Source organism: Hemitrygon akajei, chromosome 18 (genome assembly GCF_048418815.1).
Source record: "Hemitrygon akajei chromosome 18, sHemAka1.3, whole genome shotgun sequence".
Classification (NCBI taxonomy): domain Eukaryota; kingdom Metazoa; phylum Chordata; class Chondrichthyes; order Myliobatiformes; family Dasyatidae; genus Hemitrygon; species Hemitrygon akajei.
The window spans coordinates 9,470,726-9,498,234 of NC_133141.1; the positions used below are offsets into that span (position 1 = coordinate 9,470,726).

The following is a 27,509-nucleotide window of genomic DNA, read 5'->3' on the forward strand; positions in this document are numbered from 1 at the left end:
TACTAATACTTCTATTGCTCTCCTTATGATCTGATCTCTCCTCTTGGTTTTCTCATCAACATCATCTGATAAATCCTCTGTGCTCGTATCTCCATTGACTCCTTTCTTGTTGGCCTTCCATTCATCCAGCTGGGTTTTGGTCTTTGCATCTACTTTTACAAGCAGCTTTTTGTCTCCCACTTGAAGTTCATGCAACAACCTTAATGCACGCGGAGTAGATTCCGGTTCTTTATACTCACAAAAGCCGAATACTGGACTTGCAACTTTCCTGAATCTCCCTGAACTCTCTTTCAGCTTAAAACCAAGCCACATTTTGCAAGTAACTGCCTGATTAACATATCAGAAACTTTCTCAGAAATGTTGCCTACAAAAACTGTTGTAGTCTGACCACTGCTTTCATCATTTTCATGCTTCCTCTGAGCAGCTTGGTCCTTCCTTGGTCCAATATACTTTCTAACCAAAGGAACAAAGGTTGGCACCAATGCCTGTTTGTCCTCTGTTGGGCAATAGTTGATAGTGTTCAGCATGAAGATGTGACATCATCCAATACCTTTCTTTATATATTTTCATATGGCTTAATTGCAAGGGATTTGGCATGCAAATTGTGGATGGATCTCAATCAAGTTGTCTCAGCCAATCATGCCCCAACAATGCTGGTCCTCCTGTTTTTTTTTTTACCACATACAAGTACAGTGTGGCTTGTTGGTTGTTGTATTTCACTGTTATAAATGTCATTCCCACAGGAGTTACCTTTTCTCCAGTATAAGTTCTTAGTTGGATATCTGGGGGCTTTAGTTCAGTATCTTTGAAATATCATTCAAACTCATTTTGTGCAATGACTGAAACAGCCAAGCCAGTGTCTAATTCATAGAAACATAGAAAATAGGTGCAGGAGTAGGCCATTCGGCCCTTTGGACCTGCACCACCATTCAGTATGATCATGGCTGTTCATACCAACTCAGAACCCTGTACCTGCTTTCTCTCCATACCCCCGATCCCTTTAGTCACAAGGGCCACATCTAACTCCCTCTTAAGTATAGCCAATGAACCGGCCTCAATTGTTTCCTGTGGCAGAGAATTCCACAGATTCACCACTCTCTGTGTGAAGAAGTTTTTCCTCATCTTGGTCCTAAAAGGCTTCCCCTTTATCCTTAAACTGTGACCCCTGGTTCTGGACTTCCCCAACATCGGGAACAATCTTCCTGCATCTAGCCTGTCCAATCCCTTTAGAATTTTATGCATTTCAATAAGATCCCCCCTCAATTTAATTTAATTAATAACATTCCATTTTAATTAATTTGCCGTTCACTTCTGGTGTAAGCCACATTGCTTGTCTATTGTTAATTTCACATAGTGAATCTCAGGGCTACCCAGTACTGTGTCACTCTCACCATTATCAGAATTTTCATCAACAGCATTCAGATTAGTGCTCTTCTTGAAACTGCAACTTGACTTTTCATCTTTTTCTCTTCTGTTCAGCCCATTTATTTTTGTCTGTCTGACATACTCTTTGTATACATCCTACTTTGTTGCATTTTCTGCAAGTTTCACCTTAAAACCTGCATTTGTTTGTTGTACTGTATGTGAACCCCTGCCACAATGTAGCCAGCTATTTCTGCTTTTTTTATGATTAATATCACCCAGTACTCATTCTTCATGTATCCGTGAATTCCTCCGTTTTCTGACTTTTTCTTTTAAACTCAATCAAGTCTCCCTTCTGAAGAACATGTACTGTGCTGTTTTTTTTGTAACTCAACCATCTGCATGTGTTGGGCTTTACTCGCCATTCCTCGCTGCATTTTGTTTTTAGTTTGAGTGTCTCGCTGGGCTTCAGCAGGTCGGTAACCATCTCCAGGTTCATTTTAAAAATAGCTTGTCACCAATGTTATGTTTTGTAACTTCAAAACATTAAACTAATTCAAAAGAATACATGGGAATCCAAAATGTGGGTCTAAATTCAGGTTTACTTTAAGTGAGGAGCACGTGGATCGCGTGGTAGTGTGATGACGTATGCCATTCACGTATTTATACACATGACCCGCACTAAATTATTTAAATGAACAAGAATGCTTAATCAAACAATACATATACATGATTACTCAAACCTTAGAAGGTTGGCGTCATTCAATGTCTGCAGTGAGATGCTGAAGATGTTCTATAGGTCAGTTGTTGAGAGCGCCCTCTTCTTTGTGGTGGCGTGTTGGGGAGGAAGCATTAAGAAGAAGGACGCCTCATGTCTTAATAAGCTGATAAGGAAGGCGGGCTCTGTCGTGGGCAAAGTACTGGAGAGTTTAACATCGGTAGCTGAGCGAAGGGCGCTGAGTAGGCTACGGTCAATTATGGAAAACCCTGAACATCCTCTACATAGCACCATCCAGAGACAGAGAAGCAGTTTCAGCGACAGGTTACTGTCGATGCAATGCGCCTCAGACAGGATGAAGAGGTCAATACTCCCCAATGCCATTAGGCTTTACAATTCAACTGCCAGGACTTAAGAACTTTTTTTAAAGCTATTATTAATGCTTTTTGAGTTAGTGATTTAGATGCATATCATATTATTACTGAGTTAAGTATTGTATGTAATGAGTTTTTGCTACAACAAGTGTATGGGACATTGGAAAAAATGTTGAATTTCCCCATGGGGATGAATAAAGTATCTATCTATCTATCTATCTATCTATCTATCTATCTATTAATTTAATATTAAATACACAACAGTGATGTTTGCTGACAATCGCACTGTTCCATTTGCCACTCCTTGGTGAGCGAAGGAAGATGTGTACATGTAGTAAGACCCAGATAACATTTGTAGCATAAAAGTGCCAGGCAGCGACCAATTTTGCCAGGGGAGAGTTGAACCATCTACCTTGAACACTCATCAGGTGACCAGTGCCAAGTTCCCCACCATCAACACTGATCAGGAGCTCAGTTGGACCAGACACATGAATACCATGGTTACAATACTGGCAGAAATTTGGGAGCTGGTTAACCATAGAACATTACAGCACAGAAGCAGGCCTTTTGGCCCTTTTTGGCTGTGCCAAACCATTTTTCTGCCTAGTCCCACTGACCTGCACCTGGGCCATATCCCTCCAAACCCCTCTCATCCATATACCTGTCTTTTTCTGAAGTTTTTCTTAAATGTCAAAAGTGAGCCCGCATTCACCACTTCATCTGGCAGCTCATTCCACACTCCCACCACTCTCTGCATGAAGAAGCCCCCCCCCCCCATGTTCCCTTTAAACTTTTCCCCCTTCACCCTTAACCCATGTCCTCTGGTTTTTTCTCCCCTAGCCTCAGTGGAAAAAGCCTGCTTGCATTCACTCTATCTATACTCATCATAATTTTATACACCTCTATCAAATCACCCCTCATTCTCCTACACTCCAGGGAATAAAGTCCTAACCTATTCTCTGTATTCTCCTATTCTGCTTTCTCTGTAACTCAGTTTCTCAAGTCCCGGCAACATACGTCTCTGCACTCTTTCAACCTTATTAATATCCTTCCTGTAATTATGTGACCAAAACTGCTCACAATACTCCAAATTCAGCCTCACCAATGTCTTATACAACCTCACCGTAACATTCCAACTCTTATACTCAATACTTTGATTTATAAAGGCCAATGTACCAAAAGCTCGCTTTATGACCCTATCTACCTGTGACGCCACTTTTAAGGAATTATGTATCTGTACTCCCAGATCCCTCTGTTCTACTGCACTCCTCAGTGTCCTACCATTTACCTGGTATGTTCTACCTTGGTTTGACCTTCCGAAGTGCAATACCTCACACTTGTCTGCATTAAACTCCATCTGCCATTTTTCAGCCCATTCCTCCAACTGGTCCAAATCCCTCTGCAAGCTTTGAAAACCTTCCTCACTGACCACTACCCCTCCAATCTTTGTATCATCAGCAAATTTGCTGATCCAATTTACCACATTATCATCCAGATCATTGATATAGATGACAAATAACAATGGACCCAGCACTGATCCCTGTGGCACACCACTCATCACAGGCCTCCACTCAGAGTAGCAATCCTCCACTACCACTCTCTGGCTTCTTCCATTGAGCCAATGTCTAACCCAATTTACTACCTCTCCATGTATACCTAGCAACTGAATCTTCCTAACTAACCTCCCATGTGGGACCTTGTCAAAGGCCTTGCTGAAGTCCATGTAGACAACATCCACTGCCTTCCCTCCATTCACTTTCCTGGTAACTTCCTCGAAAAACTCTAATAGATTGATTAAACATGACCTACCATGCACAAAGCCATGCTGACTTTTTCTAATAAGTCCCTGTCTATCTAAATACTTGTAGATCCTATCTCTTATTATTCCTTCCAATAATTTACCTACCACCGATGTCAAACTTACCGGCCTATAATTTCCCGGCTTACTTTTTGAGCCTTTTTTAAACAACGGAACTACATGAGCTATCCTCCAATCCTCCGGCACCTGACCCATGGATACCAACATTTAAAATATTTCTGCCAGGCCCCTTGCAATTTCAGAACTAGTCTCCTTCAAGGTCCAAGGGAATACCCTGTCAGGTCCTGGGGATTTATCCACTCTGATTTGCCTCAAGACAGCAAGCCCCTTTAATCTGTATATGTTCCATGACCTCCCTACTTGTTTGCCTTGTTTCCATAGACTCCATTCCAGTTTCCTTAGTAAATACAGATGCAAAAACCCATTTAATATCTCTCCCATTTCTTTTGGTTCCATACATAGCCGACCACTCTGATCTTCAAGAGGACCAATTTTATCCCTTACTATCCTTTTGCTCCAACATACCTGTAGAAGCTCTTAGGATTATCCTTCACCCTGACTGCCAAAGCAACTTCATGTCTTCTTTTAGCCCTCTTGATTTCTTTCTTAAGTATTTTCTTACTCTTTTTATACTCCTCAAGCATCTTATTTCCTCCCTGTTGCTTATACATGTTATACATCTCTCTCTTCTTCTTTATCAGAGTTCCAACATCCCTCGAGAACCAAGTTTCCTTATTCTTATTCATTTTGCCTTTAACCCTGACAGGAACACACAAATGCTGCACTCTCAAAATTTCTCCTTTGAAGGCCTCCCACTTACCAATCACATCCTTGCCAGAGAACAACCTCTCCCAATCTACGCTTTTTAGATCCTTTCTCATTTCTTCAAATTTGGCCTTTTTCCAGTTTAGAACTTCAACCCGAGGACCAGATCTATCTTTATCCATGATCAAGTTGAAACTAATGGCGTTATGATCACTGGAACCAAAGTGTTCCCCTACACACACTTCCGTCACCTGCCCTAACTCATTTCCTAATAGGAGATCTAATATTGCATCCTCCCTAGTTGGTACATCTATATATTGATTTAGAAAACTTTCTTGAACACATTTTACAAACTCTAACCCATCTAGACCTTTAGCAGTATGGGAGTCCCAATCAATGTGTGGAAAATTAAAGTCCCCTACAATCACAACTTTCTGTCACCTGCAGTTGTCTGTTATCTCTCTGCAGATTTGCTCCTCCAATTCTCGCTGACTATTGGGTGGTCTATAATACAACCCCATTAATGTGGTCATACCTTTCCTTTTTCTCAGCTCCACCCATATGGCCTCAGTAGACAAGCCCTCTAATCTGTCCTGCCAAAGCACTGATGTTATATTTTCCCTGACTAGCAAAGCCACCCCCCCCCCCCCCACCCCACCCTTCATCCCTCTGCCTCTATCACATCTGAAACATCGGAACCCTGGAACATTGAGCCCCTCCTGTAGCCAAGTTTCAGAAATGGCTATGATGTCATAATTCCACGTGTCAATCCAGGCCCTCAGCTCGTCTGCCTTTCCCACAATACTCCTTACACAATACACACCTCAGAAGGTTATTACCACCACACTGTTTCATTGATGGTAAATGAAAGCACAAGTAACATTTTGCCATCCAGTCACACCAATTAAAACTGATAAACAGATCTAACATTTAACAGGTTTAACTACACAAAGTAGTGGATGCAGCCCAGTCCATCATGGGTAAAACTCTCCCCACTGCTGAACACATTGCAAGAAAGCAGTGTCCATCATCAAGAACCCCATTATCCAGGCCATGCTTTCTTCTCACTGCTGCCATCAGGAAGAAGGTACAGGAGCCTCAGGACTCACACCACCAGATTCAGAAACAGTTATTACCCCTCAACCATCAAGCTTTTGAACCAGAGGGGATATCTCCACTCAACCTCACTTGCCCCATCACTGAACTGTTCCCACAACCTATGGACTCACTTTTGAGGACTCTTCATTTCATGTTCTCAATATTTATTGCTTATTTATTGTTATTGACTCTGTTTCATTTGGGTGTATTCATGGGTATTCATGAATGGTCGAATGACAATTAAACTTGAACTTCACCTCTTGTTTTTTTTTGGGACTTACTCACTGCCATCTCTCTGCCGTTGGTTTGAGAATCAATTTGTTGGACAGTCAGTCTTTGAATGGCAGATTCCCAGAGGCATTGAACCTGAGCTCCAGTACCCAGCCTTCCCTTGGAGAGAGAACCGTGCACTAGTATTTCATGCAATCACCAGAGAATAAAGTCCAGAATTCCAGTGCCTATAACAATTTATAACAATGTATAGGGCCCTGGTGAGACCACACTTGGAGTATTGTGTACAGTTTTGGTCTCCAGGGTTAAGGAAGGACATCCTGGCTGTAGAGGAAGTGCAGCGTAGATTCACGAGGTTAATTCCTGGGATGTCCGGACTGTCTTACGCAGAGAGGTTAGAGAGACTGGGCTTGTACATGCTGGAATTAAGGAGATTGAGAGGGGATCTGATTGCAACATATAAGATTATTAAGGGATTGGACAAGATAGAGGCAGGAAATATGTTCCAGATGCTGGGAGAGTCCAGTACCAGAGGGCATGGTTTGAGAATAAGGGGTAGGTCATTTAGGACAGAGTTAAGGAAAAACTTCTTCTCCCAGAGAGTTGTGGGGGTCTGGAATGCACTGCCTCGGAAGGCAGTGGAGGCCAATTCTCTGGATGCTTTCAAGAAGGAGCTAGATAGGTATCTTATGGATAGGGGAATCAAGGGATATGGGGACAAGGCAGGAACCTGGTATTGATAGTAGATGATCAGCCATGATCTCAGAATGGCGGTGCAGGCTTGAAGGGCCGAATGGTCTACTTCTGCACCTATTGTCTATAATTTGCATTGTATAGCACCTGACATATGGCACAAGAGGTTAGAACTGAAGTTCCATCCCTTTGTCTCCACAGATGCTGCTCGACATACTGTGATCTCCTAGCAGATGCTTTTGCTCCAGATTCCAGAACCTACAGTCTCATCTACACTAGGGGCAACTTACAGTGGCTAGTCAATCCCCATTTTCACTCTTTGGGGATTTGGGAAGAGAATAGAGGACCCAGTGAAAACTTGCATTGTCAAAGAGAGGGAAATTGCAAATAATTCCACATGGATAGAACCGGAGGCGGGTGTCGGTGTCAGGATCCAACCTCATCCAACTGTTGAGGCAGCAGCTCCACTGGATGTACCAGTATGTCTCGGCACAGTAGGGAGGGCAGAGAAAGGGAGAGACTGAAAGGATAACAACCTTAAAATTGTTGTAGATGAGTGGGTCAGTGAGTGAGGTGGTGTGAGTTCAAGCATCAGACTCCTAATTGGGCTGATGTTTTTGGGTCCGATCTTTCATTGGTTCTATTGTGTTTCTTGTATTTTCTTGTATTTACTTGTATTTGCCTACAAGAAAATGAATCTCAAGGTCGTATATGGTGACATATGTGTATTTTGATAATGAATTTACTTTGAACTTTGAACAACAGAAATGTTAACAATAAAATTCTGAAGTAATTCCCATGTATTCCCAAGTATTTCTTTACTTCCATCCTGGTTTGATGGTGAAGGTTCACAGCCCAACCTTCTCCCCTGCCTGCAGTGTTCAGTCATGGCCACTGGGTGCCAGCATTGGCTGTGGGTGATGGGCAAAGAAGTTCCTGATGGAACACCGTGCTGGGAAGTGTATGGTTGTGCACTATGGTAGAAGAAATAAAGGCATAGACTATTTTCTAAACAGGAAGAAAATTCAAAAATCGGAGGTACAAAGGGACTTGGAAGGCCTCGTGCAGATTCCCTAAAGGCTAACTTGCAGGTTGAGTAAGGAAGACAAAAGCAAGGATGTAATGCTGTGGCTTTAAAAGGTATTGGTCAGACCTCACAGAGTATTGTGAGCAATTTTTGGCCCCTTATCTAAGGAAAGATGTGCTGTATTGGAGAGGGTCCAGGGGAGATTCACGAGAATGATTCCAGAAATGAAAGGGTTAACGTATGAACAGCATTTGATAGCTCTGGGCCTGTACTCATTGGAAATTAGAAGAATGTTGGGGGGGGGGGGGGGATGGAATCTCACTGAAACCTATCAAATATTGAAAGGCGTAGAGAGTGCGGATGTGGAGAGGATGTTTCCAATAGTGGGTGAGTCTGGGATTAGAGGACACAGCCTCAGAATAGAGGGTGTAGTTTTAGCATGGAGATGAGGAGGAATTTATTTAGCCAGAGTGTGGTGAATCTGTGGAATTCCTTGCCACAGGTAGCTGTGGAGCCAAGTCATTGAGTATATTTAAGGAAGAGGTTGATAGGTTCTTTAAGGGTGTCAGGGAGAAGGCCGAAAAATGGGGTTGAGAGGGATAGTAAATCAGCAGAGCAGAATCAATGGGCTGAATAGCTTAATTCTTCTCCTCTGTCTTATGGCCTGTCCATTTCCCACCACAGATGTCTGAACCACTGAATTCCTCCTGTAGTTTGTTTTTGACTTTGACCTTGGATGCTGTGGGGCTTCACTCACTTCAGGATGGAGAGCTCTGAGAGTTGAATGAAGTGTTCATTTCCTACAGTGTTTGTTTCACATGTCAGCATTCCATCTTTTCCATTTTGTTTTGGAAAGCTCTGCATCTACAGGAGACCGTGTTCTGAGCACAAACATTTTCAATGTTTGGATCTGGAATTTTTACCTTCAGTAGAAGAAATAGTTCTGGTTTAATTTTAGATTGCTGACAATCATTAAACTTTTATTTAAATAATGTTGCCAGTACAAAATGTCAGAGTAACAAATCCAAGTGCAGAACAGCTAAACAGTGACGCTCAAAACAGAGAAACCCTTGCCATAAAAACACAAACACGCACACACACACACACACACACACACACACACACACACACACACACACACACACACACACACACACACACTTACCTCACGTACATTGACAGGCACGCACACGCATACATACTTTCACAGGAACACACATATTAATGGTTAGTCTATTGAGTAAAACAACATTAATGAGTTAGTTTTATATTAATGTCTCACTGCAATTAAATCAAATGCAATACTAAGGGTAACAAGCCAATAAAGGTTTTGTGATTAACACACTAGTAATGGACATTTTGTTTGTCCTTTCATTGGAACTTCAGAAAAAATTTTTAAAGCACATAGCGGGGCCTTCCTAACAGGAGCTACTGGAGTTGATTGTACATTGAGAGAAATAGTGTTTTGGATAAAATATTTATACCGAACAGTATGGTAGGTACTTAGAATGTGCATTTGATTTTTTATGATATCCAGCTCATGTGTTGGTGTTGGGGGGGGGGGGGGTTGCTGGTTGTGGTATAATGATAGACACTGAATTGCAAGTTGATGCTTGGTGGTTTCTTCATACCACGGCTCTATATGACGTTGCTTGAGTTGTTGAAGGTGAGGAGGCCCCGGCGTGCAGTTTCAACATTCAAAATCAGAAAAACTACAGGAAAGGAGAGCACAGAACAAACACAGTGAAAAGAAAACAAATGGCTCTTTTACTGAATTAAAATTTAGGAGCTTAAACCATAAGATATTGGAGCAGAATTAGGCCATTTGGCCCATCGAGTCCACCATTTCATCACGGTTGATCCATTTCCCTCTCAACTCCAATGGAGTCTTCTCTCCATAACCTTTCACACCCTGATTTATCAAAAATGTAACAACCTCCTGTTGGAAACCACTGTCTTTAAAATAATACTTTTTATAAGATTCAGACCTTTTAACAAACTCATATAATTTTCACAGTACACTCAGTGGCAGAAAGCAGAACAGCAGCTAAACTAACGGTTTATCACCTTTCTCATTTTTTATTTGCTAAGTATTAGCACATTACCCACATGGTGTAATTACAAAGTATTTTAATTATGTATCCTATTAACTAGTTTGTTCCTATCTAAGGAATTTCTTATTTTATCTATAGAAGCAATGGATCTTTATTCTCTTGTTTGTTCAGTTCATTCCCCGCTTAGCTTTGTTTCTCAGCTCTTTATTTAGTTTGTTTAGTATTTGTATGTTTCATTCCTCCAGTCCTTAATTGTTCAAGAATAAATATCTTCAGTACATTGTTTAAAGGGAATGTAAGAGTGAGCGGAGTTTGCATTCTAGTTGTGGCAGATTTTTCATGGTTGTACAACCTGTGTGGGGCTGGTGTTAATTATCAGAAACCCAGAATCTGATATTGTAATCACAAAGTGGTTGTATAAGTTGTTGGACAAAAGGCTGACAACATTTTAAGATAGAAACGTAGAAACATAGAAAACTGACAGCACAACACAGACTCTTCGGCCCACAATGCTGTGCTGAACATGTCCCTACCTTGGAAATTACCTAGGGTTACCCATAGACCTCTATTTTTCTAAGCTCCATGTACCTAACCAGGAGTCCCTTAAAAGACCCTATCATATCTGCCTCCACCACAATCGACGGCAGCTCATTCCACACACTCACTACACTCTGCGTAAAAAACTTACCCCTGACAATCCCCTCTGTACCTTCTTCAAAGCACCTTAAAACTGTGCCCTCTTGTGTTAGCCATTTCAGCCCTGGGAAAAAGCTTCTGACTATCCACACGATCAATGCCTCTCATCATCTTATATATCTCTTTCAGGTCACCTCTCATCCTCCAACGCTCCAAGGAGAAAAGGCCAAGTTCACTCAACCTATTCTCATAAGGCATGCTCCCCAAACCAGGCAACATCCTTGTAAATCTCCTCTGCACCCTTTCTATAGTTTCCACATCATTCGTGTAGTGAGGCGACGAGAACTGAGCACAGTACTCCAAGTGGGGTCTGACCAGGGTCCTATATAGCTGCAACATTACCTCTCGGCACTTAAACTCAATCCCACAGTTGACGGCGCCAATACACCATACACCTTCTTAACCAGAGTCAACCTGCGTAGCAGCTTTGAGTGTCCTATGGACTTGGACCCCAAGATCCCTCTGATCCTCCACACTGCCAAGAGTCTTACCATTAATACCATATTCTGCCATCATATTTGACCTACCAAAATGAACCACCTCAGACTTATCTGGGTTGAACTCCATCTGCCACTTCTCAGCCCCGTTCTGCATCCTATCAATGCCCCACTGTAACCTTTGACAGCCCTCCACACTATCCACAACACCCCCAACCTTTGTGTCATCAGCAAATTTACTAACCCCTTCCTCTACTTCCTCATACTGGTCATTTATAAAAATCACGAAGAGAAGGAGTCCCAGAACAGATCCCTGAGGCACACCACTGGTCACTGGCCTCCATGCAGAATATGACCCATCTACAACCACTCTTTGCCTTCTGTGGCTAAGCCAGTTCTGGATCCACAAAGCAACGTCCCCTTGGATCCCATGCCTCCTTACTTTCTCAATAAGCTCCTGGTGAGTAGGTTCTGGTCAAAAGAGATGCATAAGGGCCCCCCTGGAAGCTCAGTGGGAAGGACTTACCAAATACTGTTAATGACTAACTCAGCTGTTAAGGTAGAAGTGGATACATGGCAGCCACTGCAAGCAAGCTAAAGTGACTCCAGATTAAGGCAAATACTGTGGGAACAGTTCAAGGTCGAGTATACTTATTGGACATTTTTAGTGTTTGTTTAAAATTGATTACTCTCTAACATAGATACTTTAATTTTCTTTCTCCTCTGAATTTTTAGATGTGATTCTGTTAGGGTCCCTTATAGAATCAAAAGGGGGAACTGTCGGAAACCACTATTTTTAAAAAATAATGTTTTTTTAAAATAATACAGATCTTATAAAAAGTATCTACTTTTCACAGTACACTCACTGGCACAAAGCACTGTAGCAGCTAAAGTAACAATTTATTTCCTTTTTAATTTTCACTGGCTAAGTATTAGCACATTACCCACGTGATGTAATTGGTTTCAATTATGTGGCCTATTAACTAGGTTATTCCTATCTAAGGAATTTTCCTTTTTCATTATAAAAGCTATGGATTTTTCAGAGGGGCCATCTTTATTCTTTTGTCTTCACCATTCATTTATCTCTCAGCATCATTTCTCAGCTCCTTATTTAGTTTAATTAGTATTCATATGTTTGTACTTTAAAATAAAATGAAATATTGGAATTAAGACTACTCGCCATTCCTGACTTCTGGAAGAACCCAAGAACCAGAAAATAAACAGAGATCCAACACTCCACTTTAAATAAACCAATGACCTGGCCTCCAGATCTGCCTATGGTAACGAATTCCACAGTTTCATCACTCACTGGCTAAAGAAATTCTTCCTCTGCTCCATTCTAAATGGATGCCCCTCTGGTCCTAGACTCCCTCACTACAGGAAATATCTTCTCTATATCCACTCTATTGAGGCCTTTCAATATTCAATAGGTTTCAGTGAGATCCCCCCCACAACTCACACTTCTGAATTCGTGAGTACAGGCCCAGAGACTTCAACTGCTCCTCATAAACCCTTCAATCCTAGAATCATTTTCGTGAACCTCCTCTGAACCCTCTCAAATATCAGCACATCCTGAGATAAGGGGCCCAAAACTGCTCACAATATTCCAAGTGAGGCCTTACCAGTGGCTTATAAAGCCTCAACATTATATCCTTGTTTTTATGCTCTAGACCTCTTGAAATGATTGCTAACATTGCACTTGCCTTCCACACCACTGACTCAACCTTGAAGTTAACATTTAGGGAATCCTGCACAAGGACTCCCAAGTCCTTTTGCATTTCAGATTTTTGAATACTCTCCCCGTTTATAAAATAGTCTACACTTTTATTCCTTCCACCAAAGTGCATGACCATAAACTTCCCAACATTATATTCCATCTGCCACTTCTTTGCCCATTCTTCCAATCTGTCTGTTTTCTGCAGCTTCCCTGGTTCCTCAACACTACCTGCCCCTCCATCTATCTTCATATCGTCTCTAAACATGGCCACAAAGCCATCAATTCCATCATCCAAATCACTGATATACAGTGTAAAAAGAATTGTTCCTAGTCACTGGCAACCCATCAGAAAAGGCTAATAACGCTTGGAAGATGATTACAATGCCTCCACAGTCTCTTCAGTTACCTCCTTCCCTCTGGTACAGGTGATTTATCTACCTTCAGATCTTTTGGCTTCCCAAGCACCACATCCTCAGTAATAGCAACTGCACTCACTTCTGCCCTCTGACACTCTCAAACACTTGGCACACTGCTGGTGTCGTCCACAGTGAATACTAATGCAAAATACTTATTCAGATCCTCCCCATTAGTACCCCACCAGCATCATTTTCCAAAATCTACTCTCGCCTCTCTTTTACTTTTCACATATTTGGAAAAAAACGCTTGGCATGCTCTTTGATATTATTGGCTAGATTAACTTCATATTTAATCTTTTCAGTTCTTATGGCTTTTTTAAGTTGTCTTCTGTTGGCTTTTAAAAGTTTTCAAATTCTCTAACTTCCCACTGATATTTGCTCTATTATATGCCCTCTTCTGCTTTTATGTTGGCTTTGACATCCCTTGTCAGCCACGATTGTGTCATTCTGCCTTTAGAATACTTCTTCCTTGGGATGTATCTATTCTGTGCCTTCCAAATTGCTCCCAGAAACTTCAGCCATTGCTACTCTGCCATCATCCCTGCTAGGGACCCCATTTAAACAACTTTGACCAGCTTCTCTCTCATGCCTCTGTAATTCCCTTCACTCCACTGTAATACTCGTACTTCTGACTTTAGCTTCTCCTTCTCAAATTGCAGAGTGAATCTATCATATTATGCTCACTGCCTCCTGAGGGTTCCTTTACTTTAAGCTTCCTAATCAAATCTGGTTCACTGCACAACACCCAATCCAGAATAGCTGATCTCCTAGTGGGCTCAACCTCAAGCTGCTCTAAAAAGCCATCTCATAAGCATTCTACAAATTCTCTCTTTTGGGATCCAAATTCAGCGCCAAACTAATTTTCCCAATCTACCTGCATATTGAAATCCCCTATGACTATTGTAACATTGTCCTTTTAGCATGTATTTTCTGTCTTCCATTGTAATTGTAGGCCACATCCTTACTACTGTATACAACTCCCATCAGGGTCTTTTCACCCTTGCAGTTCTTTAGCTCTATCCACAATGATTCAACACCTTCTGACCCTATGTCACCTCTTTCTAAGGATTTGATTTCATTTTTTACCAACAGAGCAATGCTGCCCCCTCTGCTTACCCATCTGTCCTTTTGATACAATGTGTATCCTTGAACATTAAGCTCCCAGCTGTAATCTTCTTACAGCCATGTTTCAGTGATGCCCACAATATTATACCTGCCAATCTTTAACTGTGCTACAAGATCATCTACCTTATTTTGTATACTGTGTGCATTCAGATGTAACACCTTCAGTCCTGTACTTGTCACCCATTTTGATTTTGTAATCCTTTTACACTGCAACCCATCCCACTGACTGCTTGATGAAGTGGAGAAATGTAATCATGTAGGACTCAACTGATGATTATTGCAAATCACCAAAAAAAGCTAGATATATTGCATCTTTACAATAAAAACAAACTTCTCAAATTCAATCTTATTTCAGATTCCATATTCAGCAAGTTCTACCCTACTTTACTAAGTTGCTTTCCTGATATGATTAATAAAATCTATATTCTTGTCATTTTATTCCCATACCTTTCATTATGTCTTGTAAAATTCATTCTTCCTTTGTTATGTGCCTTGTCCTATGATGTGGGTAATCATGGTCTTTGACCATGATTGTTTTTGGCAAATTTTTCTAGAGAAATGGTTTGCCATTGCTGCCTTCTGGGCAGTGTCTTTACGGAATGGGTGACCCCAGCTATTATCATTACTCCTCGGAGATTGTCTGCCTGGTGTCAGTGGTCACATAACCAGGACTTGTGGTATGCACCAGCTGCTCGTACGACCATCTACCACCTGCTCCCATGGCTTCACGTGACCCTGATTGGGGCCTAAGCAGGTACTATACCTTGCCCAAGGGTGACCTGCAGGCTAGCGGAGGGAAGGAGCACCTTATTTGGCAGAGATGTATCTCCACCCCGCCACCCAAAAGCTATTTTTGTAAAATAGTTTTGCCAAAAGTGATAGAATCAGCAGGTGGGAAGTGTGAGAGAGCCAGAGGGAGAGGGAATTGTCACTGACTGTTTTGGAGTCAGATCAATTGGATACTCTTACTGCTGTGTTATCAGCTGATTTTGAAATTATTCTCCCACACCCAAATCCAAATCAGTGATCCCTACTCCTGATATCCATTAAATTTCCAAGATTTCTTTCTTCATGCTAATTAGCTTTCAATTAAAAATGCTGCATCACTTTGTTTGCCCTGTAGCTGGGTACGTCCAGCAATGTATTTAGTCCAACCAGGACTCACCACCACCTCTATCTGAAACTTCCACCAGCGCTACAATCTTGAAAAAACTTGGCATCTCTTTGATTCTGGCCTGGATTTCTTTGGCCCTATCACTGCTGGTCGTGCTTTTTTCTGCCTTGGTGCTAAACTCTTGAACTCCTCTGCCAACTCTCTCTCAGAACATATGAACCAGGAAGGGATATTTATCCCCACACATCTGATTTTAAATTCTAGAATGATTTGTTGCCTAACTCTATATAGTGATCCTTGTTCCATTACTCCTGTATTCCTTGGGTTAACAGTTCCAAACATGTACCACTCTTGATCTGTGAAAGTAAAGGGCATCTAAAAAAAACTGGCCCCAGTTTTCATACTTCTTAGTCTTGATTTTCCAAGCACTCAGAAATAGTTTCTCTGTCCCTGAACACTATCAGTTCCTCTTAAAACCTAGAACATTTCAAAGCACCTTTAATCTTCTAACTTATGGTGAAACAATTATGCTTTTATAATTTGTTCCTTGTAATTTATTTCAACAAAGGTCCAAGCATTAATCTCCAGTGCTTTTAAAGCCAATTTATCTTTCTTGTGGTATGTTGTCCTGAACTGTATCCAATGCCCCTTGTATGATCCATAAAGCTGAAAATCTTGAGCAACGCACATAAAATGCTGGTGGAACTCAGCAAGTTCCTTACAGTTGTCATAGCTGGGAGTAATAGGGACAAGCTCCCACTATCTATTAAATGCTCCCAATGGCATGCATCTCAAATAGCCTCTGACAACCAAGTCCAGCTCCTAGCCTTCCGAGCAGAAAGGGGTAAGATGGGTTACTGGCACCTTAAAACAAGTCACTTCAGGCAATGGGGCTCATCAGCTGTGGTTGCCTGCTCACTTAGGAGAAGGATAACTCTGATCTCAAGCTTCCGCTGTGTTGTGGCTATACCCACTCATGAGGAAGGCTTCAGGGGTAAATCCTGAGGAAAAATCCAGAGCTGGAGTCCCTAAAGCAGTCCTACGGTGACAGGAACTCCTGTGAGCTGCTGATGCCAAATTGTATTGGTCTCTACTATTCCTTTGGATTCATCAGCTGTGTGGGGAGGGGCAGCCTGTTATATGGACAACAACTTGCTCTCCATATCGTACTGCCCAGGCTTGCATATTGAGACAGCTGGGATGCAACATCCAGGGTCGAGCCCGACTGATGGAGGGCCTCATTAGGCAGGTCCTATGGAGGGTAATGAACAGTTGATGCTTTGGAATGAGACCCTTCATCAGGACTCGAAAGGTAGGGGGCTGAAGGCAGAATAAGAGAATGGGCGGGGGTTCTCTGGCTCAGCCTAAAACGTCGACTGTCTACTTCCCTCCTGATATGCTGAGTCTCTCCAGCACTTTGTGTGTGATAATTTAGCCAAGACTTTGCACATAATTTCAATCCCTTTGTAAACCATTCCTTTGGGTATTAATCTATTAATCCATTGTTTTTATTGATTATTATTTACCTCAGTTGATTAAACTTTAAGAATCTCTGTGTCTAAATTATAAAATCTGTTTTGATCGCCATTGCTTTTAGTTTATTTATTTAGCGATATAACACAGAGTTGGCCCTTCCAGCCCTTAGAGCCATGTCGCCCCAGCAACTCCTGACAACCCCAATTAACCCTAACCTAATCAAAGGGCAATTTACAATGACCAATTAACCTACTAAATGGCACATCTTTGGACAGTTGAATGAATCTGGAGAAAACTAACACATTCCACAGGGAAGAAGTACAGAGACTACTTACAGAACAGCATTGGAATTGAACTCTGAACACTGGAATGCATCAAGCTGCAATAGCTATGCTACCATGACTTTAACAAAAGGTTAAGTGTTCTATTGTTTCCAGATCCAGAGTGGATTACCTACATTGGTTACATATAAATCCATCAGCTTGCTATCTGTAATTTAAAGATCTTTACTCTGTTTCCAGTGTCTCTCATCAGCAAATTGGATGTGTGACCATCTCTCTCCTGTCCCATGTAAATGTTTGTTTAATTCACTACATTCAAATTGCCCTTTTCACAAAGCTACTCTTTAAAAATTAACCCTTGGGTTTCTTTGGTGGGGAAAAATCACAGCTTTGTGTGACAAAGAGTAAATACGGTTCACCTTCAGTTCTCCCCCTTTTAAGTTATAGAGTCTGAGTCATAGAGCCATACAGCATAGGAAAAGGCCCTTCATCCCATTGTGTCAATACTGACCATCAAGTAGCTAACTATTCTCATTCCATTTACTGACACTTTGTAGACTTCTGTGTATTGGCAATTCAAGTGCTCATCTTGATACATTATAAACATTACAAGGCTGTCTGTCTCCACCACTCTCTCAGGCTATGTGATCCAGATTTCAACCATCCTCTAGGCAAAAATAGCCCTTCCTCAGATCTCCACTACCCACATTGCTTTTCACCTTAAATGTATGCCCTGCATGTTTCTGGTCAATGGTAATCTCCGTCATGGTCTTGGTGGGAAAAATCAAGAAAAGGCAACTCAGTTGTGTCTTGTTGCAGACATTTCCTGGCACTTGCGTGATGAATCATGGGCCACTTGCAATGTCAGTCCATCTGGGTTAGGCTTGGGCACTTACTGATTCACAATGCATGGAACAGAAAAGTCCTGTCAGACTGTAGACTCACTGTCTGAAAACTGTTGGTGTGGAGGTGCAAGGATAGGGTAGCCGAGTCACAATAACAGCAACACAACTGTTTTCGTTCCTCACTGGCATTAAAGAAAATTTCATTGAGTTGTATATCATTAAGAAGTTGTACCTGGTATCATCTATGTTTACACACTCTTCTGGGGGATCAGAAGTTGGCATTCTAACTCTGGAAAATGGATTGAAAGTTAAAGATTAGCTTGCCAGCTGAGGTAAGTTCAAATTATTGGATATCCAGTTTTAAAATGGAGTTACCTTTCTTGCATTGCTTTTAGCTTCTGAAAAGAGAAAAGCACACAATGTTATTAGGTTCATCATTGCAAAAGATGTGGGTTAGGTATCTGGAGCTCACACATTTCCCTTGGCCAAACATAGTTCCAGTTTCCTTTTGTTTTAGTAATGTTATTAAATCACATCCTCTGCCTGTGAATTTGTTCAGTGACAGAGCAGAAAGTTCGATTGACTATCTCTGAGAAAGCTTTAAAAAATAAATTTGTTTCTGGTGGGCAGAGATTTAATGTATTGTCTTGGAACATGTCCTACATTCCATCTAATGTTAGCATCCAGCACTCTCAGGTGTGGTGACATCTATGGAGAAGATGCAAAGTAAATCTTCCTCCATGTCATCCCATCAGTCATTTTTAAGTGAGAAGTGGCACAGATTGAATTCATAGTAAAGCTCCTTTGGGACTGTTACATTAAACACCCACCTGTGTAAACCTACTGCACATTGTCCCATCCAGACCTCTCAAGTTAGAAGCAGATTGAGGTGCCTCTTCACTTTGCTCTCAAAATAAATACGTGAGACCAGTGCACTATCAGCTTTCTTTGTGACTCCTCTGCATGAGATTGTCTTATGTTGTAGATGGAAAGCCACAAACGAGGTGCATAATACTGGCAGTGGACTTTATCTCATAAGCCTCCACTGAAGCGATGCCCTTTGTGTGTTGTTGGTGAAAATAAAGTAGGATGCTTCCCTTCAACATCTCCAGGATCATCTGATGGTGTGTGTATGGGCAAAGTTACTTAATGGTATGAGGTGAAAGGTGAAATTCAGAACTGATTAACTATCTGACTAACATTGAATTCCTAGCAGAAAGGTGATGGAATTCATGGTGCAGATGCTGTGCCCTGGCAGACTGGAACTGGGGGCATTCCGGATGTGCTAGGGTCATGAAACATTGACGTCAGGATCGTAACAGACCACCGCTGGGAGCACAACAGGTTGGTGCAGGGATAAGAGTAGATACCCATTGGGATGATAGACTGGTGATGGAATTGGACAGATTACGATAGACAGGTACAAAGGCTGCTGGAGCTGGGAGCATGGCAGGCTGAGGCCATACGTTGTGATTGCCATAAAGTTCAACTGGTCTCGGCATGTTATGTATTTTAGGTACTTGCAGTCCACCACTCCTATATCCTCCTACAGCTGGCTGCCATTAGGCAGATAGCCTTCTCCTTCTCTCCAATTTTGCTAGGGCTAATTGCTTCAGTGCTCTGACATGTGAGTTGTAAATACATTCAGTGGCCACTTTATTAGGTACAGGAGGTATCTAATAAAGAGGCCACAGAGTGTATGTTTCGTCCTCACCCCACTCTTCCAATTACCTCTGTGGAAATACTGTAAATCAACTTTCATGTCATGAAATTTGTTCTTTTTGTCAGCAGAATAGTGCAAGACATAAAAATTACTGTAAGTTACAATAAATAAATAATGCAAAAAAGGAGTAGTGAGGTAGTGTTCATGGGTTCATGTAGAATACTCAACCATTAGGGATAGTAGGGCGTCTTCCAGAATAAGGTTCTTGGTGGCTGCTTGAATGGTTTCTGATAATGAAGTAAATTCAAGGGCCAACTGCACGACGATATCTTCCAGCACGGTGAAGTGTTGCCAAGCATCACTGAGAAGTTCCTCCATCATGTTCTCATTTTCCATTTTCAGGAACACACGAAGGCGCATAAAGATCTCCCCAACACGTTGTTCTGCCATTGATACTTCATCCTGGAGTAAGTGACCACATGGAGTTGAAGTAACAGTGGGGAGGAAGAGGAGGCAGGTCTGTGAGTAGATGAGGAAGGATTGTAGCAGAAGGCAAGGATAAGAGAAAACATCACAGCTTCTGATGGGGTAAGGTTGGTGGCTAACTGTTTAGGGTCAGGTCTCCAAGTCAACTACCTTAAAAAGATGAAAAGATTTTAATGTGGCACATTGATGGAGAGACCTTTGAACTCTTACCCTAGCCTGTGTGTAGTCTGCAGCCAGTCCAACCTTGACCAATCAGAAAGTGGATGAGATCTTCATTACTCATTGGACAATTCTCAAACAGCCTTTGTCCCCATGTCTGATATTTTTTATAACACCTCTCCCACTGATTCTCCTCCTCCACAATTCCCATCTGTCTTGCCCACCTCCCTTCCTTTATTCCATACTTTACATTCCTCTCCTATCAGATTCCATCATCTTTAGCCCTTTGTCACTTCCACCTACCATCTCCCAGCTTTTGACATTATTCCAACTCTTCCCTTTCCCATTTGCCAATCTCCCCCTAACCTAGATCCACCTATTATCACTAATCAGTTCTTGCTCCATCGCCTCCTTCCACCCTTTTATAATACCCATGTCCCTCCCCTTCTTTGTTTTAGTCCAGATGAACTGTCTCAACCCACAATGTCAATTGTCCATTTCCCTCTACAGATGCTGGCTGACAAGCTGAGTTCCTCCAGCATTTTGTGCCTTGCTCCTGGATCTAGCATTTACAGCCTCTTGCATCTACAGACTATTGGTCTTAGATTCTCATTATGATTCATATTATCTTTGAAGCTCAAACTTTGACCCCCCCCTTGGCAGAGCATCCTAGCAGTCCATTGACATAACTGACATACACCCTACTAGCTTCTTGGGCAGGATAATGTCACATTCAATACTCACATACCAGATACAAAGTCATATTCTTCTTGATATTGGATCTTATTACTTGAGGATGAACATTCTCATTTTTCATTGATTCCAGAGCTGTGGCCAGTTCATTCTAAAAGGAAATGCTGCACATCTTAGTAAGATGTTAACAATGAGTAATCACCAGAACACAAATGAATTGTAAGGAGAAAAGACTTGGAAATCCCCATATTTTGTTGCATAGAATTACAAAGACCACAGCATATGAGCCAGGCAACTGGTCCATGCCAGTTCACCCTTCATATAGACTGGAGATACCAACATAGGAGTCCACAGACCCCTTACTTAATGGTATTAAGTTCATGGCATAAAAGAGGTAAGGAACCCTGGATCTAGCCCTTTGAGCCACACCACTCAGCAACCCCTGACAAACCTGATTTAACCCTAATCTAATCATAGGAGTATTTACAATGACCAATTAACCTACTCGCAACACCTTTGGACTGCAGGAGGAAACCAGAACACCCAGAGAAAGCCCATGCATTCCACGGGGAAGACTCCTTGCAGATGACATTAGAATTGAACTCCAAACTCCAACACCCCGAGCTGCAATAGTGTCATGCTACCATAGCACCCATGTTGGGATCCACATTCTAACCATTCCATTGGTAAAGAAGTTTCTCCCTGATTTCTTACAGGATATACACTGTATATGTTGGTAGTCTATAAGATAAAAATATCTCTTCCAGGGCCCAAACAATTTCTTCCCTTGCTTTCAACAATGTCCTAGAATACACTAGATCAGGCCCCAGGGATTTGTCCACTCTTATGCACCTCAAGACTACCATCACCTTCTCTTTTCTAATGTTGATAAGCTTTAGGATATTACTGTCCCTTCCCTGAATTCTGTATCTTCCATGTTCTTCTCCACAGTAAATACAGATGAAAAGAATTTATTTAAGACCTTGCCCATCTTCTGTGGTTCCACACATAGACAACACATTGATACTTACCTGCCAGAGAGATCTATCATCCCATTTTGCCCTCCTTAATTATACTCATACACCCCTTATTCTCTTCAAGGCACTTGCTTGCCTCAGCTGCTTATTTCTGACATATGCCTCCTTCTTTTTCCTGACCAGCCTCTCAATATCCTTCATCAGCCAGGTTTTTCTAATCTTGGCAACCTTGCCTTTCAAAGTAACAGAAACATGTCGGCCCTGAACTCTATCTCATTATTAAAAGCCTCTCACTTGTCAGATGTTCCTTTACCAGCAAATAGCTTCTCCCAATCATTCTTTACAAGTTCCTGTCTATTATCTTCAGATTTAGCCTTCCCTAATTTAAGGTATTAACTCTGGACCAATCTTATCTTTTCCATAACTATTTTAAAACCAATAGACTTGTGGTTACTGATCCTAAAGTACTCCCTCATTAACACTTCAGCCATTTGCCTGGCCTCATTATCCAATAGAAGGCTATGGGTCAACTGTTGGTAAATGGGACTAGCTTGGATGGAGCATCTTGGTTGTCCTGGACCATTTAGACTGAAGGACCTGTTTCCATTCTTTGTGACTCTACCCATGACTCTAAAGTCAAGTGTTACTTATTACTTGAGAAAACTATTCTGGAGACACTTAACAAATTCTATCCCATCTTTCAGCACTGTGTTAGCCCCAGACAATTTTAGGGAAGTGTATATCACCGACAATTACAGCCCTAGTACTCCTGCATATTTGCTGCTCTAGTTCCTGCTGACTACTTATGGGCCTACAGGACAATCCCATCAAAGTGATCACCCCTTCTATGTTCAACCCATATGTCTTCAGTGGATGTGGCTCCACTGCTGTAATGATCTCTCTGACTAAAAATGCAACCTTCTCTGTATTCTTGCCTTTTCCTTTGTTACTCCTATATCCTGGACCATTGAGCTGCCAGACCTGCCCATCCCTCAGTCACGTTTCTGTTATAGCTATAATAACTCAGCCTTGTGATGAGCTGTGCTCCAAGTTTATCTGCCTTGCCTGTCAGGCTTCCTGCATTAAAGTAAATCTAATTTAGCCTGTTAGACCTTCCTTACTCACTGACCAATGGACTTTTTCACTTTAACTTCTACATTTGCCTCAACTTTGTTTCCTGCCACATTACCAATTTGGATCCCATCCCTTGCTAGACAAATCAAACTCTCCCGAGCAGCATTAGCAAATCTCCCCAGCAGGACTTTGGTCCCCTTCCAATTCAAGTGTAACCATACCACAGGCATGCTCACCAGGGATACAGGAAGTTTCCCATTTCTCCCACATTCTGCGGGAGGAGCTTACGACTGTTCTAACTACCATCAAATAACCACCAAATATACCAGAGGAAAGCAAAGCCAACTTGAGCCTTACAGCTCAACCATTGCACTTTGACCTCACAACAGCCACAACCAAAATGGCCAATCTGCTAAAACCTGTCTCTCTTTTATATGCTACTCAGAAAGAAAAACTACTCCTTTAAAACTTACACTATTTTTAAACATTTCTCTGCTCCTCCAACTCACTGCCATCCTATAGTATTGCTGAGGTGCATGCTGCATATTTCTTTACTCACCTGTACGGGGTAAGTAAATGACATCAACTGTGCTCTTTGCTCTGCCCACATCTTGGTGCTGTTATCTGATTACAGGAAAGGGCTACAAAGAGACGGTAAAGAGGGTGGCATGGTAACATCGTGTTTAGCACAACACTTTACAGTACAGGTGACTGGGGTTCAATTCCCACTGTTGCCTGTAAGGAGTCTATACATACTCCCTGTGCCCACCTAGGTTTTCTCTGGGTGCTCTAGTTTCCTCTCATGCACCGGTTGGTTGGTTAATTGGTCATTGTAAATTGTCCTGTGATTAGGCTAGGACTGAATCAGGGGATTGCTGGGCTGAAGGGCCTGTTCTGCGCTGTATCTCAATAAATAAATAAATAGCACAGATGACCCTACCCTAATAACCTTGAACTCAGCACACATGAAAAGTCTGGTGAACTGATTGGTTATTTTGTCATCTCATTATGTGCAGGGAGATAAAAGATCAATTAACATTGGTCTGTATCATTGTAAAATTAGCCATGCTAAATTCAAGGCTGACTGGTTCAAACTTGCCCAGCTTTTGTTCTTGATGTCAGAAAGTTTATTTAGCACAGGAAATGCAAGACTTTATTTCATGGATTCTACCCTCCCAAGTTACCTTATAATATTGAGCAACTCCATTGAGTTGAGAAATCCAGTGGTTGTTATGCTTATCCTTGCAGGCAAAACAAATTAACTCCTGTTCATCTTCACAGAAGAGCTTCTGCTTCTCCTTGCGCAGAGGACACGTGTTGTAATCTTTAGGGTAAAATGCAAATGAATCACTATTTGGACTCAATGTCCAGAGGAGCATGGAGATAAAAATGAGGTTGAGGAGAAGCAGGCAGACAAAAGTTTTGCCTGCATGGAAGCCGGTTTCTCTAGAATTGTTGACATTCTTGTTTCGAAGTATCTCAGCAACGCAGGCCAGTGTACGATTCATTCTCAAGATGCCCGAGGAATAATGTCGGCACAGAGGACAGATGGATGTGTTTTGTTTATTCCAATACTCAACTATACATGCTCTGCAGAAGTCGTGCTCACACTCTGTGGTGACCGGGTCATTTAATGTATCCAGACATATTGAGCATGTGAATTGGTTTCTGATGTCTTCTTCTATAGGCATGGTAAGATTGGCTCTTGTCAGTTTAATATCTTGCTGTCTCTCTCGCTCTTCTACCAATCCTTTGGTTCCAAAAGGCAGAGAAATATGCTCTTCCTGTTCACAAAAAAAATGAGATAATTGTGTATGGTTAAATTGTCTGCCTCATGCTGGGTCCAAACTAAACTGACTAACCCCATGCTCTGTGTCACTGCACAAACCTTCCTCCAGGGCAGTTGCAGCTGGGCCATAAAAGCTGAGTTTGCAATGAAGGGAACTTTAAAAATGAGCCCTAAATACCAATCACGCTGCTTACAGAAAACATTCAGAATAAAGCATCTCTAAACAGCACCAATTTCAAACTCTCCCATTGCTCCCCCCCCCCCCCCCCGACTTAAAGCCCTGTGTTCTGTCATCGTTTTTAATGCTTTTTACTGGCCGCGAAACTTCCTGCACATAACTGATGACTTGTTGCCTTTCTGTCTGCTCCCACCCTCCATCCCACCATTTATTTCTGTCTCCCACCAGTCCTCAATGAAAGGGAGATGTTAAAATGATACATTTCATACACACATGTTCTGTCGCTCATACTTGCATCTATTAAATGAGTAATTTATGTTCTCTGAATAAATACTTTATAAAGGAATGGTAGAACTATAGATGTGAAGGCCATTGATTCAACTTCAAAAAATCTTTATCCATTTCTGTGTGTTTTGGCAGGATTTTCACTCCCTCAGCACCTTTCTCTGTATAAGTTTCCCCCAAATAATTTCCACGGTAACAGCAGCAGCATTGCCTGTTATGCCACTGGTGTTTAGGGCAGCAATGAAGGTCCTCCATCTCTGTCGGTGTTCAGGGCTTCCTTCATTGTGTCCGTAGCTTTCTCTTGGTTTTCACTACTGTCAGCAATGCAAGTTCCAGGTGGGGACTCAAGAACACCATTGCACTCAGATGTAGAAGGAATCTTCATTGCTGCTTCCATAACAATTTTGTTTTACCAGTCAGGGTTGTTAGCCCTGGGCTCAACCCTCGAATCTGGAGGAACAGTGAACCACTCTACCCTTTGACCTGTTTGGCATGGGTGACCCTGCCAAAGCATCAAGCCCTGGCTCCAGCCAACATAGCTAAACATAGTTTGTACGTCCTTCCTGTGGAATTCATGGGTTTTCTCTGGGTGCTCTGGTTCCCTCCCACAGTCCAAAGACATACCAGTTTATAGGTTAATTGGTCATTATAAATTGTCCTGTGATTAGGCTAGGGTTAAATCAAGGGACTGCTGGGCAGCATGGCTTGAAGGGCCAAAAGGGCCAATTCTGCGCTGTACCTCAATAAGTAAGTAAATAAATAAATGTTTAGGGTGGTGGTTGGGTGGTCAGTCATGTGGCTGCTTTGTCCTTGTTGATGGAGAGCTGTTGGAACTGCATTCCTACAAGTGGAGATCATTCCACTTCCTCCTTACTGATGGAGGAATGGGTTTGGAGCATCTCTCACTGCAGAACAGCCAGCCTCAGACATGCTCTTGTAACCACATTGTCTATGGGGATGGCTCAGTTGCATTTTTAGTCTATGGAAACCCCCAGGATAGCCAGCCGGTGGTGTAGTGGAATCTGCACCAGGCTTTGAGGCGAGTGAAGTGGAGAGAGTGAGCAGTTTCAAGTTCCTGTGTGTCAGGATCTCTGAGGATCTAACCTGGTCCCAATATATTGATGTAGTTATAAAGCAGGCAAGATGGCAGCTCATTAGGAGTTTGAAGAGATTTGGTCTGTCAACAAAAACACTCAAAAACTTCTATATATGTACTGTGGAGAGCATTCTGACAGGCTGCATCACTGTCTGGTCTGGGGGGAAAGCTACTGAACAGGACCAAAAGAAGTTGCAAAGGATTGTAAATTTAGTCAGCTCCATCTTGGATACTAGCTTACAAAGTACCCAGGACATCTTTAGGGAGCGTTGTCTCAGAAAGGCAGCGTCCATTATTAAGGACCTCCAACACGCAGGGCAAGCCCTTTTCTCACTGTTACCATCAGGTAGGAGGTACAGAAGCCTGAAGGCGCACACTCAGCGATTCAGGAACAGCTTCTTCCCCTCTGCCATACGATTCCTAAATGGACATTGAACCCTTGAACACTACCTCACTTTCTAAATACATATTATTTCTGTTTTATGCACAATTTTTAATCTATTTAATATACTTATACTGTGATTGATTTACTTTTTTAATTATTATTTTTCTCTCTGCTAGATTATGTATTGCATTGAACTGCTGCTGCTAAGTTAACAAATTTCACACCACATGCCGGCGATAATAAACCTGATTGATTCTGATTCTGGTCCCAGGTTTGAATCCGGCCGACCCCTTGCACACTTTCCATCCGTACTGGGTTGAGTGTTGAGCTAGCAAATCGGCCTCATAAAAAATAGACAAATGCCTAAGAAATAGCAAGGTTGCTGCCCAATGTGCCACAAGGCATGGAGAGAAACTCACCTTAGCAACCCCACGATGTTGATAGTGGACGACTCAGCAGTGATAAATGCCACTGAA

At 42.0% G+C, this 27,509-nt stretch overlaps 1 protein-coding gene across 1 annotated transcript in view; it reads right to left on the reverse strand.

Annotated features, from left to right (window-relative positions):
- Positions 1-9,666: 9,666 nt before the first annotated feature.
- The window catches only part of LOC140741059 (tripartite motif-containing protein 6-like), a 32,283-nt gene continuing 14,440 nt past the window's right edge, over positions 9,667-27,509 (reverse strand). Inside the window, exons 2-7 of the mRNA XM_073070744.1 lie at positions 24,485-25,084; positions 21,305-21,400; positions 20,140-20,373; positions 18,624-18,646; positions 18,481-18,537; positions 9,667-9,799 (exon numbers count right to left, since the gene is read on the reverse strand). Of these exons, the coding sequence (XP_072926845.1) occupies positions 9,778-9,799; positions 18,481-18,537; positions 18,624-18,646; positions 20,140-20,373; positions 21,305-21,400; positions 24,485-24,991 (939 nt within the window). The 5' untranslated portion in view covers positions 24,992-25,084 and the 3' untranslated portion in view covers positions 9,667-9,777. The remainder of the gene's footprint in view (positions 9,800-18,480; positions 18,538-18,623; positions 18,647-20,139; positions 20,374-21,304; positions 21,401-24,484; positions 25,085-27,509) is intronic.